The sequence below is a fragment of the Callospermophilus lateralis genome, chromosome Y (genome assembly GCF_048772815.1).
Source record: "Callospermophilus lateralis isolate mCalLat2 chromosome Y, mCalLat2.hap1, whole genome shotgun sequence".
In the NCBI taxonomy this organism is placed as follows: domain Eukaryota; kingdom Metazoa; phylum Chordata; class Mammalia; order Rodentia; family Sciuridae; genus Callospermophilus; species Callospermophilus lateralis.
This window is the reverse complement of record NC_135326.1, coordinates 6256905-6271557: the sequence shown is the minus strand read 5'-3', so window position 1 is coordinate 6271557 and position 14653 is coordinate 6256905. Positions and strand designations below refer to the sequence as shown.

The 14653-nt window shown below is 30.3% G+C and overlaps 1 protein-coding gene across 4 annotated transcripts in view; it reads right to left on the bottom strand.

Annotated features, from left to right (window-relative positions):
• The window catches only part of LOC143639756 (ubiquitin carboxyl-terminal hydrolase 9X-like), a 111506-nt gene that overhangs the window by 72727 nt on the left and 24126 nt on the right, over positions 1-14653 (bottom strand). For 3 of the 4 annotated variants that reach the window (XM_077107809.1, XM_077107811.1, XM_077107810.1), the window contains exons 11-13: positions 6932-7138; positions 4531-4667; positions 2618-2751 (exon numbers count right to left, since the gene is read on the bottom strand). In XM_077107809.1, the coding sequence (XP_076963924.1) occupies positions 2618-2751; positions 4531-4667; positions 6932-7138 (478 nt within the window). Of the gene's footprint in view, positions 1-2617; positions 2767-4530; positions 4668-6931; positions 7139-14653 lie in introns of all 4 variants that reach the window. The other variant, XM_077107808.1, reaches the window with a different exon arrangement.

The following is a 14653-nucleotide window of genomic DNA, read 5'->3' as shown; positions in this document are numbered from 1 at the left end:
TTTTGAAGTTATTCAACAATGAAGCTCAATTTAGCAGGCTTAGATATAGATATAGATTAAAAATTCTCCTTTTGAGCCTGGCAGTAGTGGCCTGTGATCCTAGCAGTTCAGGAGGCTGCTGCAGGAGGATCTAGAGTTCAAAGCCAGCCTCATAAACATAGAGGTATATAAGCGACTCAGTGAGACCCTGTCTCTAATTAAATACAAAACAGGGCTGGGGATGTGGCTCAGTGATCCAGTGCCCCTGAGTTCAAACCCTGGTATCCTGGAACAACAACAACAACAAAAAACACAAATCTGTTTTTGAAATATTGAATCCATTAGTGTTTCATATCATAGTGGGTAGGAAAAGTCCTGTTTTTTGATTTTAAAAAGCCAGAGGAAAAAAATTAAAAGCAATTACTGTCATTAAAGTAGTGGACAGTTAATTGTTTTGTAGATGTGTGTGACATGTTTTATTAAAATGGGTAGAACAGAACTAAAAGATCTACCCCAACACAAAGTTTTGTTTTAAAAGACTTTTGTTCCCAAACTATGAAGCAAGGGTGAAAAAATAAAAATCATGTAACTCCTCTTCAGTAATAGATTCTGATACTTATAATACAGAACCTGGTATTATCTCCATCCTGAACCAAAGAATCATGTGTTGAATACCTTCTGAAATTGGTGAAAGTATCCAAGTTTTCAAAATGCCCAACTTTTTTGTATATGGAAATCTTGACTTGCAATAAAAGTAGAATAGCATATTTAGTATATTTTTTCATGCTCCTGGATTTGATGAAGAAAGAAGTCCCAAATTATTTCAACTCACTGCTTCTTACTTCCACATACACAAGCATATGCCAAAAAACCTAAAAACTTCACTGTATACTTCCATAAAATTCATCAATTGCACCAAATCTCAGGACCTCAAGAGGTTTTAAGACAATAATAAAATTTTGTTGTAAGTTTTCTGTTTTTCTCAGAGAAATAATCTTGAAAACATTTGGACAAACTTTAAACTGGAACACATTAGCTGCTTTTCATGCCTTTTGAAGAGTTTAATAAAAGTCCCCCAACTGTGATTACTGTGTTTCTGAAGAAGGAAATGTGAAAGAGATGTGAGTAACTTTATATTTTTATATAACTTCAAACTTGTAAGACAAAAATAATAAAAGTATTCTTTATCCAGATCCATTTATATTTATCTACTCACTAACCCTCCTACCTACCTCTTATATTACTTACTAATCTTTAGTATTAGGAATAAGAACAGGAGTGCTCTACATTGAATAACATTCCCAGCCCTTTTGAAGAGAATGGCCTTGAATTTGTAATCCTCCTGCTCAACCTCCTGATCAGTAAGGCATGCACGTGTCATGGTTAGCCTGACAATTTAAAAAAATTAAATCATTTATCTAATGCCATACAACTACCATGTTTCCCTCATTAAATAGTGGAATGCATTAGATTTAGAAATACGTTTTTTTTTTAAGATACATTTTTTTTAGTTGTCAATGGATCTTTATTTATATGTGGTACTGAGGATTGAGCCCAGGGCTTCATACATGTCAGGCAAGTATTCTACCATAGAGCCACGACTTCAGTCTCTGAAATACATTTTTAAAAATGATAATTGCACTGACTGGGTAGCTAAAGAAGGAAGATTTCAGGTTTATGGTCAACCAAAGGTGGGGGAAAAAAATTAAAAAGTCAGAATGTTAGTTTGTTTCATCAAATATGCATTACTTGATATCAAATATTTAGGGTGTAACTATAACTTCATTAAATGGGCTGGGTGCCATGACACACGCCTATAATCCCTTCATCTTGGGAGGTTGAAACAGGAGGACCATAAGTTCAAAGGCAGCCTCAGCAAGAAGTCAGGTGTTAAGCAACTCAGTGAGAACCTGTTTCTAAATACAATACAAAATAGGGCTGGGGATTTGGCTCAGTGGTCCAGTGCCCCTGAGTTCAATGCCTGATACCTCGAAAAAGAAAAAACAATCAAAAAAACCTTCATTAAAAGAGACAGATCATTTGAAGTTAAAATGCACATATGCTGATTATCCAGACTGCCTTATCAGCAAATGGTCTTTATTTATTGATGATATCATTCAAAGTATAGAAAAAAAATTATCATTGGAGTTAATACGTAGCAGGCTCTACTTCTTTCTTTATTGGCACCTTGAAGGTTTTTTATCTTCCAGAAGGCATGAGTTTATAAAGAACTAAGAAGTAAAACACCTGGTGACAAAAATTGTCCTGATTATGTATAGACTTTTAAAATATAATTTCCTAACCAACAGACCATAGTATTTACATAGCATTTATATTGTATTAAGTATTATAAATAAACTAAAGATGATTTAAAGTATGATGTGTGTCGGTAAACTGCAAATTCTGTTATTTTGTATAAGAAACTCAGTATTCAGAATTTTGTTATTGGTAGTGGGTACAGGCACCAATTATTCAGATACCAGACAACTGTACAATTATAAAAACCAATTCATTTCCGTTTTTCTCCTTTATAAATAGATATGTTGACATTTGAGCTAATTAATATTAGTATAAAACAAAAAAAAAAATCAGGAAATCTATGTTGATTCTCCAATTAATTTCATCTTATCATACATACCTCTAGCATATAGTTCTATGTGCTTCATGTAAGCTGCAAGATTCTCTGCTACTAAAGTAACTAAGGCATGATTGTGCTGAAGTTGGCTGATTAAATCATGACGATAAAAAACATGAGGACTTCGCTGAGTTTGACTGAAATGAGAAGAACTCAACAGTATAATTAGGCAAATAAAAATTGTGGAAATGGAGTTTTCAAAGTAAATTCTACTTACCACATGAATATTATATTTATAACACAACATGGTCAATACCTTCTCTTGGATAATAAAATATAATGTTAGCAAGAATAATCCAAAAAAAAAAAAAAAAAACTATTTTAAGGGCCTGGGTTGTGGCTCTGTGATGGAGTACTACGGCAGCATGTGTGAAGCCCTGGGTTCAATTCTCAGCACTGCATATAAATAAAAATAAAGACCTTCCTCCCCAAACTGAATTTTGATATTTTTATTCTACATGACAGTAATTTCTCAGTAATATTCAATTTACTGTTGTTCAAGCAAATGTGTTATGTGAACAAGAGTACCAAGGAGTCAGGGATTTAGTTTAATACTATAATGCTTGCCTATCATGCACAGAGCTCTGGGTTTCATTCTTAGCACCAAACACACATAAAACAAAAATGAATAATAGCCATTCAATGCACATTATGAAAAATATTTGGTATGCAAACAGTTTTGACTATGGATGCTACAAGAAAAATTCTTTTCTATTTTGTCATTTCCAATTAAACCAATCAACTCACAATTATTACTATTCTACTAGTGATGAAGCCACCAGCCTTGAAAGAGTATCATTACTGCAAACAAAAAATAAATGTTTGACAATACAAAAACAATTAAAAAAACAGAGCATATAGGGTGGGTGAAATATAACCAAAATATGTCCTTCCTAAATAAACACTGTATTTTCTATAGTAATTATCTCCATGAATTTTCCTTATTTTTATCAAATATTATCATAAAATTTGTACTTTAAATTCAAACAGAGACTCTATTTAAACACATAATCATATCAATTTAGAACTCAAGAGAATCTTGGCAATCATGTAATTACCTTAAACAGAAGAAAATGTTTTTACAAGATTAAAGAATCTGATATACCTAGTTAAACAATCTTTGAACTGACTTGTTAACTAGGCATCTTAATTGTACTTATGATATTCTTGTGATAATATGTAGTTTCCTCCATGCTAATTTTCCATTCATGTAATTAATTCCAAATACATGAAAAGAAAAGAAAAAGAATAAATCATTCCAATAACCACAAATTAGCAACTGAGATTGGTCATTTAAATTATCTACAAAATAATTTCAGGGTAAACAAATTCTTTAAATAAAATTTTGTCATCTTTCATAATTTAAATTCATTATGCAGTTGAAATTGTGTAGCTTAACTTTAAAATTCAAAAAAGGTTTTAATCTCACTTTGGAAAGTAGTATTCCTTAGTATGACATATAAAGTTAATAATAGTATTGAAAATGTTTGATAAATCAATTAGGCAAATAACAATGATTGTATAAAATATTATTATGTGGGACCTACAATAAATTGTTAGTTATGGGTAGAAAAAGAGCCAAAAGGGCAGAATAAAATTAAGAAGTGAGATAAAAATACTAAGTATCATAAGGCCAATTGCTGAATGTCAAAGATACTTTTGAAAGAAGAAGCAGGACTTTGGCTCCAGTACTTAATTGCTTAAAGATTATTGGAACTATCACATAATTGATCTGTGTTATAAAATATAAAGTACTGAATATAATCAAAGACCCTTATTCTGGTTCCAAATACATCTTTCTCTAAGCTTTGTTTTTCAATATAGTTTTCTTTTTTAAAACTTCTTTTTATTGATATCCTATTTTCAGTAAAATACTTAACAAAAATAAGAAAGTTCTTGGTATTAAAAAATCTTACCTCAAATTTTGAGGAGCTTCACCAAACAGACTGCAAATCTCTCTTATTTGTTTCAGGGCAGGAATTACCCACTTGTCATTTGTGCGGAGTTCTTCTATAAATCGATCTATCCATTGAATCTTTTGTGTGTCTCGATCCTTACATATATTAAAAAAAATTTGTATTAAATGGATGAGTGTTCCACATAATTCTAACCTCAAATGTTTTATCAGAAAAGCACTTAAACTCAGCAGATAAATTTTATGATGAAGGCTTACTAGTTTAATCAAACAAAAGGTACATTCTTTTTTTGAAATTATCATTAAAACTATGACATGTAAAGCACTATTATGAACTCAATGTTTCACGGCTTTAGCTATCTGGATCAACATATATAAACAGTTCCTAAGTATAGGAACATTACTAAAGTATGAATGTGGGCACTGTATTAAATATTTTGTTAGGTTCTCATTTTGTAAAATGTAGCAAAAACACAAAATTCCAATTATTTACATGTGTTTGGTACTGGTATGATTTTTTTTTAAAAGAAGATTCATTTTTTAGTTGTAGTTGGACACAATACCTTTATTTTACTTATTTATTTTTAGGTGGTACAGAGGATCCAATCTGAACTGTGCTAGGCAAGCGCTCTACTACTGAGCCACCACCCCAGCCCCTGCTGTACTTTTTAAATCAGCAAGAAACACAATATTTGTATTTCATAAATATTTATAAAAAAATCATCAAATAAAAAAATGAACATTGTAAAATTTAAAATTCCTTTAAGTATCCACTTAAAAGAAAATTAGAAATACTGAGCAATAGGTTTATTTCAGTTATTCTCTTTGTTTATTTGCTTAACCTTGTTAACTACAGTGATTAAAAAGTTAGATGCAGATACTTAACAGATTTTCAGTTAAATAATCCTGTTTCTGTACATATTTGGGAAAGAATAGGCAATTCTTCAGTGATTATTTTAAGGACTTTAAAATATTTATAGCACATGAATATTCAATTTGTCACTGCTTTTCAAAGCACTTTGAGTAACAGACTTATTAGTTTCCCCTAACGATAACAAACGAAACCTTAAATTGATAAAAGCCAAACACTTTTTGCTAAATTTAGTGAAATTCAATACTTACTAATGTGGCAAGGTATAAGACGAAGTGCCTATGATAAATACGAATAAATAATAAACCCTGGTTGAGCCTTTATGATAAACGTACTATTTTGATTTTCTACAACATTCCTTTTATTTGTAAAATATCACTCATATACAAGATCCTCTTAGCCATTTTAGATAAATATAAAACATTTAATGAACAATGAGAAGAAAACATAACATCATTTGATCATATAACCCAACTAGATTATTTTCTTTTTATTACATCTGAAGATTTAAATGCATCAATACAAATTTACTGTATTACTAATTACTGGAATTGGAAAAAGCTACTTGAGACTTTATCTGTCTATAGAAAACAAACATGATAATTTTTTTTGTATCTTTTTCAGAATATGAAAAAACTCAGTTTCTATGGACAACTGTGAATACATAGAACTAGATAGTTCACAACATAACTTAATTTTCATTTTTAAAGTACCACTGTTTAAAATGTTCTCATACATATAAATAATCATAATTATAGTTAATTATATGTATGAATATTTATGACAATACTTTTTAATGAAGGCAATCAGTTCAGTGTTTATTTCTGAACCATCACAATCATGGTTTTTCACAAATCAGAAGTAATCTTGGGCTTACTTGACTTGTTAAATAAAACTCAAGTACAAGCAAAAACAAAAATGCCTGCCCTCCAAATACTGAAGACATTCTTTACCAGTCCTTATTTACTACTTCTGCTTTTTTTTTTTTTTAAGGAAAAAACATCATTATCATTAAATTTATGAACTATTATAAATTTACCACTATAACTGACAAAAGTCCACATAATTGAAGCTAACAGATAAAATTTGTATAAAATTGAATACTTAACAACTAGTAAACATCAAAGACATAAGTTAAAAGTGGGGAAGAGTGAGCTATCATGATTTGCTCATAGGGAAGCCAATATTTACATTAACATCTACTTTTATGCTTCCAAAGTCACTATTCAGCTTAAATTATATGTGACCTTAGTGCCTTATATTTTATATAGTACAATTATAATAATAAATTATTTAGCTATAAAACTATTTATCTAAAGTTGTTAAAAATGCATAATGGATAACAGATAAAACTTATTGAAAAATACCAAATAGAATAGAAAGCTATATTTATATGACAAAAATAAACTAATTCTTCAGGCTTATTTTAAAACCAAAGTGATTAAATAAACTAAAACTATCCTACAAGTATATTATCTTAAATGTTAAAGGAAAAAAGTTAGAAATGGTAGGCAAATAAGCACTTCTGTACCTGGGAACAACTATAATCTAGTATTTTTATGTGGGCACTGAGAGCTAGGTCCATGATATCTACAGGTACATCATCACTATGAGCCAGATTCCAAAGAAGGTTCAAAACTTTGTGAGCCATCACACCATCTTTATCATCTTCTGCAAGACGGCGTATTAGCTCAAGTAGCTTTTCACGTTGCTTTTTACTTGCATTTGTCCAACTTTCCTAGAAGAAAAATTAAAAGATTAATCTCATAACTTTATACCTTTATTTGTATTATAACATCACTACTTTAATCTCTTTGGATAAACTAGGCATTTTCTTCAATACACATCCACAGATGGGTGCATATACATACCCATCACCAAATTACCAAACTATTGGTATTCAGATTGAGAAAATAAAATAGAACTCATAAAACAGACTCTCTAAATTCTAGGAAAAAAAAAAAATCTCCATTTACAACTTTAAGCTGTTTGATGCTTTTCATTAAGAAATTACATAATTATGAGGCTGGGGTTGTGACTCAGTGGTAGAGTGCTGCCTAGCACGTGCAGAGGCCTGGGTTTGATCCTCAGCACCACATAAAAATAAAAAATTAAAAGGTATTGTGTCCAACCACAACTAAAAAATAAAATATTAAAAGAAAAATCACATAATTTACAACAGAAAGAAATAATTTAAAATACTTGCTACAAACAAAGAATTAGTCATGAAGTAAAATGTATTACACTTTCAAACAAAAAAAAGCAGAGAAAAAGTTAAGAATATTAAGATAAAAAACAAACAAAACCCCTCCTACTTACAAAACGATAAAAAATGTGATCTGTATTTAGATTAAAAAATTCTACATTTACTAGGTGAGATACTTGTATAAAGATGGAATATATTTTTCATTATTCATCCTACTGAGCACACCTAAAGTTTCTAGACATACCATAAAAATAAGTATGAATCTAAAAAATGGAGAGCATAAAAAGCAGAATAGAAAATGATGCAAAGATTCCAGACCAGCTAGAGACTCAAATCTGAAGATGACAGATGTCATCTTTAAAAGCAATGATATAAAATACTATAATATATTATTAAAAATTCAATATAAATCTAAAAAATATTTAAATAACAATTCAGAAAGCAGGAATACAGAATCAAAAAGAATAGGACACAAAAACAGAAGTTTAATCTGTAACATCAATAATTCCATTAAGTATAAGTGGTCTAAATAGAACAGTTATAATGCCAAAATTAACAGGAACTACTTACAGTATAAAAAAAGAAAGAAAGAAAAAAAAAAACAAGCAGGTTGGAGGCAAATGGTTGCAAAAAATATTCAAAAATTAAAGAAAAGCAGAGTCGATGAGTTTTCGTATTAGATAAAAAATAAGACTTCAGATTTTGGGAAAATGAAGCTAAGTAGCGAGTCCTGATCTCAAAACACAGAAAGAAATACTTAGTACGAAAAAGTAGAATTGAAAAAAAACTGACAAAATAATGCACTGATAATGCAAAATACAGGAAGTGTAAGATCAAATTAAGAATGAAACAGACCACATTATGCTAATACTGGGTAACTTTAACAGTTCTCACAGCCGAATAGGTCATACAAAACTGATGAAAGAATTCTGCAATTAAAAATATAATCAATAATAAGGACCAAATACATATTAAAGAATATTACTGGATCGAATTCACTTTCTTCTCAGCAGCACATACAACAGATATAACTATATGTTACATCACCAAGAATTCTTAGCAAATAAAAAAATAAAAGAGAATTACTTGTATTCTATCAGAATGAAACTGAATATCAATGCTAAGATTAAAAAAAAGGATAATAATCACCTGGAGATCAAAAAATATATTTAAAAATCATAAATAAAAGAAATTGGGAAAGAAATAAAATATTTAGAAGTAAATGAGAATAAAGATAAAAACTAACAAATGACTTGACCTTTATTTAGAATAAAGGCCTCAGGAAACACAATTAGATAAATACAAAATGAACAAATTAAAAACAGATCTTATGGCTTGACTCATAGGATGATTAATTATTAAGAGTGAAATCCAAGAGGAAATACAGAAAGTGAAAGATCAGTTCAATACAGAATTAGAAATTCTAAAAAACAAAGCAAAAACAAAACAAAACAAACAAAAACCCAAACAACCAAGCAGAAATCCTTGAAATGAAATAACCAACAAACCAAATTATAAATTTAATGGCAAGCATCATCAACAGAATAGACTACCTGGAAGACAGAATCTCAGGCAATGAAGACAAAATACATAATCTTGAAAATAAAATTTACTATTTGGAGAAGATGGTAACAATCCTTAAACAGAACTTCCAAGAAGTATGGGATAACATGAAAAGACCAAACTTAAGAAGGAGCAGAGGTATAAACCAAAGGAATGTTCAATCATTTCAAAGACACAATATCAGAAAATCCCTAAATCTAAAATGCAATGAAAAATCAACTACAAGAGGCTTACAGGATCCCAAATGTACAAAATTATAGCAGACCCACACTAAGACATAATGCAAATGACTAAAATACAGAATATAAGGATAAAATCTTAAAGCCTGTGAAAGAAAAAAAAAAAAAAAGACATTGCATATAGGGCGAAACCAATTCAGATCTCAATTGATTTCTCAATCAAGACCCACCTAATGGGCTGGGGATGTGGCTCAAGCGGTAGCGCGCTCGCCTGGAATGCGTGCGGCCCGGGTTCGATCCTCAGCACCACATGTAAGGAAAGATGTTGTGCCTGCCGATAACTAAAAAAAAATAAATATTAAGACCCACCTAAGCTACGAGGTCCTGGATTAATATATTCTAAACTTTGAAAGTTGTGGAAAAATTTCATATCCAGCAAAATTAAGTTTCAGATTTGGAGATGAAAATAAAAACCTTCCATGATAAACAAGAGTTTAAGAAAATCCACAACTAGAAAGCCTGTACTACAGAATATTCAACCAAATATTCCATGATGAAGTGTGTGTGTGGGGGGGAATGATAAAAACTAAGAAAAAATGATAAAAACTAGAAACTAAGTCTAATTTAAATCCAAAAATTAATCAAAAACCAAAATTTAATCAAAACAACAGAGAATACAAACCAGATCTCAATAATAACCTTGAATATTAATGCCATAAATTCATTAATCGAAAAACATAGCCTGATAGATTGAATTAAAAAACAAGACACAACAATATGCTGTCTCCAAGAGACTTACTTCGTAGAAAAAGTTATCAAAAGACTGAAGGTAAAAGGATGGGAAAACCATGACTCATATGGATTGTGTAAACAAGTTCCCTCATGATATAAAATGAAGTGAACTTCAAGCTAAGACTAATCAGAAGATACAAAGAAGGACATTTTATATTACTTAAGAGAATTATATATTAGGAAGAAATAAGAATCGTAAATATTTATGCCCCAAATGATGGAGCATCTAACCCTTCCCCAAATCAAACAAACCCTTCTCAACTTCATGAATCAAATAAATAACATACAATACTGGGTGACTTTAACATACCTCTCTCACTCCAGGATAGATATTTGAAATAAAAACCTAATAAATAAACTAATACAACTAAATAATACAGTCAGTAATTTAGACTTAATAAACATACATAGACTATTTCATTAATCTCAGCAGCACATGGATCCTTCTCAAAAATAGATCATATGTTGTGCCCAAAGTAATTCTTAGTAAATAAAAAAAAAGAGATAATACCCTGCATTCGATTAGATCATAATGGAATAAAACTAGAAATCAGTGATAAAATAAAAAATAAAAGCTACTCTATGGACAGGAGGAAAAAAAATCAAGGATGAGAATATCGATATAACATCAAAATTTCTGGGACACTATGAAGTCAGTACTAAAAGGAAAATTCATTACATTAAGCTCATTTAATAAAATAATTAAAAAATCAAATAAATGACCTAACATTACCTCTCACAATCTTAGAAAAAGAACATATCAACCCCCCCAAAAATAGAACAGTAGAAAATAGAAAATAATTAAAATCGAAGCTGAAATCAATGAAACTGAAAACAAAAAAGAAACAAGACAAAATTAAAAGTTAATTCTTTGAACTAATTAAAAAAAATTGATAAGCCCCTAGTCACAATAATAAAGAGAAAAAGAGAGAAAACTCAAATTACTAAAATAAGTGATAAAAAAGGAAATATGAATGATGATATCACTGAAATTTAAGAAATAATCAGAAAGATTTTGAAAATTTATACCCAAATAAAATATAAAATCTTGAAGACACAGATAAATTTCTGGAAGCATATGATCTATCCAAACTGAACAAGGAGGACATACATAATTTAAACAGACCAATTTCAAGTAATGATCTAGATTATGCCATCAAAAGCTTACCAACCAAGATTCTCAGTCAAGTTCTACAAGACCTTCAAAGAAAAATCAACACCAATATTCCTTAAGGTATTCATGAAATAGAAAAGGAGGAAACCTTAGCAAAACCAGACAAAGTTATATCAAGGAAGGAAAACTTTAGACCGAATCCTTGATAGATGTATGTGCGAAAATTAAATAAAAATTTGGGTAAATCCCATACAAAACTATTTTAAAAAGACATCGCACCATGATCAAGCAGTGTTCATACCAGGGAATTAGGGTTGGCTCAATAAATGTGAATCACTGCATCAATAGGCTTTTTAAAGAAAGAATCAGGAAAAGCATTTGACAAAATACAACGCCTCTTTGTGTTCATAACACTAGAAAAACTAGGGAGAGTAGAAACATTGCAAGATTTCAACATTGTACATTACCCAAATCCAGCTTAATTCTAGACAAAGAAATATGGAGAGTTACTATAACAAGACAAGGATGTCTCTTCTCACCACTTCTATTCAACATCCTTTAAACTCAGCCAGATCAATTAGAGATAAAAAATTAAAGGGATACAAACAGGCAAAGAAGAACTCAAACTAGCACTACTTGACGATGACATGATTCTATATTCAGAAGATCAAAAAAATTCCACCAGGAACCTTTATAGACTAATAAGTAAATTCACCAAAGTAGCACATTATAAAATCAGCACCCACAAATCAAATGCATATATATGTGATAAATCCACTGAAAGAGAAATTAGGAAAACTATCCTGTTCATAATGGCCTCAAAAACAAAACCAAAAACAAATCCTTGAGAAATCTAAATGAGGTGAAAGGCCTCTACAATGAAAACTATAAAACAGTAAAGGAAGAAATTGAAGAAGTCCTTAGGAGATGAAAAGACCTTCATGCTGCTGGTCAGGCAGAATTAATATTATGAAAACAGCCATGTTACATAGATTTAATGCAATTCCAAATAGAAGACACAGAGACATACCCACATTAATATAGTTATTTCATAAATAAAGGCACCAAAACATACTTTTGGAGAAAAGATAGACTTTTCAACAAATAGTGCTGGGAAAAAATGGAAAGTCAGCTGTAACAAAATGAAATTAACCAGTATTTTTCACCTGTACGAAGCTCAACTCAAAAGTTGCTCAAAGACTTAACCACTAGAATAGAGACCCTGTGCCTACTAGAAAAAGTAGGCCCAAATCTTCACCATATCAGCCTAGAATCTGACTTTCTTATCAAGACCCCTAAAGTGCAAATAGTAAAATCAAGAATCAATAAATGGGATGGAATAAAACTAAAATGCTTCTTCAAGCAAAGGAAATAACATGAACAAAGAGCCTACAGAGTAGAAGAAAATCTTTATCACATGCACTTCAGATAGAGCATTAATTGATCTCTAGGATATATAAAGAACCCAAACAACTTAACACCAAGAAAACTAATAACCCAATCAATAAAAGGGCTAAGGAACTAAAGATATTTCACAGAAGAACAAACATAATCGATCAATTAATATATGAAAAATGTTCACCTTTACCAATTATAGAAATACAATTCAAAACTATGATAAGATCTCATCTTCGGTCAGAATGGCAATCATTAAGAATACAGATAGCAATAAATGTTGGCAAGGATGTGGAGGAAAGGCACACTTACACATTGCTGGTGGGGCTGCAAATTGGTACAACCACTCTGGAAAGCAGTATAAAGTTTCTTCAGAAACTTGGAATGGAACCACCATTTGGATATAAACTCCTCAGTTTATATCCAAAAGACTTAAAATCAGCACACTACAGTGATGCAGCCACATCAATGTTTACAGTAATTCAATTCACAATAACTAAACTATGGAACCAACCTGGGTGCCCTTCAACAGATGAACCGATAAAGAAAATGTGGTATATATACACAAGTATTACTCAGCTTTAATGAAATGATGCCATTTGATGGTAAATGAGCAGAGTTGGAGAATAATAAGCCAATCCTAAAAAACCAAAGGCCAAATGCTTTCTCTGATACACAGATGCTCAATTACACAGGGATTAGGAGGGTGGGCTAGGGAAGAATAAAAGTACTTTAGATTAGGCAGAGGGAACTTAAGAGAGGGAAGGGATATAAGGTTAGAAAGAACAGTAGAATGAATTATTATTGAATTATTATTCTTTGTGTATATATGATTGACTATATGACCAGTGTAATTCCACATTATGTACAAATGAGAAGTTATTCTCCATTTATGTATGATGTGTCAAAAAGTATTCTACTACCTTGTATAACTAATTAGAACTAATCAAAAAAAGAAAGTAAATATATTAACAATTTATTGGAGACACATATATATACAAAACAGATATACAAGTATGCAAATTATAATGATACATCACAAGCCTTATATGTATAGAAAAAGTTAGTATCAGAATACTATCATTAAATGTAAAAAGAGACTTTCAAAAACAAATCGTAGTTTCTATGCTTAGTTATTACTAGTTTAATACAGCTGGGGTAGAAGTTAAATCAAAAACACTTGAGAAACTATCTTTAAGTCAATATTTAGATATGTTCTATGTATTTCTTCCTAAAAAATATACCAATCTTCTTTTTCAAAATACAACTGGATTCTCAATTTCAGGATATCTTTTCCTTCCTAGTTTCTTTATATTAGGAAGATTCACCTGTGAGCTAGGTTGTTCTAACTTGTTAATTTTCACTGCTATAAACTTAAAAGTAATTTCAGTTCATCTACTGTGTATTTTATACATCAAAGGCATCTAATTTTCAGTTTGAGGTTAATACGCATAAATTTGCTAAAATAGTGAACATATAATCTGATGTATACATCCCAGATTTCCTCTAGGGTTTATTCAGAAACTTAATTGTTAGGTCAGAGGATGAGAAACAAAAGACAAATATCAAAACTATTTTCTAATATGGTCAGAATTAACCAAACTTTCTCCAAAAATGTAATCATGATTTTGAACCAAAAATCTTATTTTAATTAATGGGTTAATGAAAATATTTGTCTAAGAACATATGGCTTTACATTCATGATTATAAGTTTTCCAATCAACCTTATAAACTAGAAAGAGACTCATATACCACAGTGTCTTAAATAGTCATAACATCAATGATAATATGATAATGCAGATATGACACCAGGAACTGCCGGTCTAATTTCATGTCATTTTTCATATGCCTTTTACCCCAAAGAACTAGTGTTTTCTTAAATCTATTTTCTCAATACCTATTCTTTCCTTGGTTTCTACAGTTATTTAAACCTAAATCAAAATTAAAACTGCTTGAGTTAACTAACTAACTAAAAAAACAACAGAATAAAAACTCTCAAGAGGC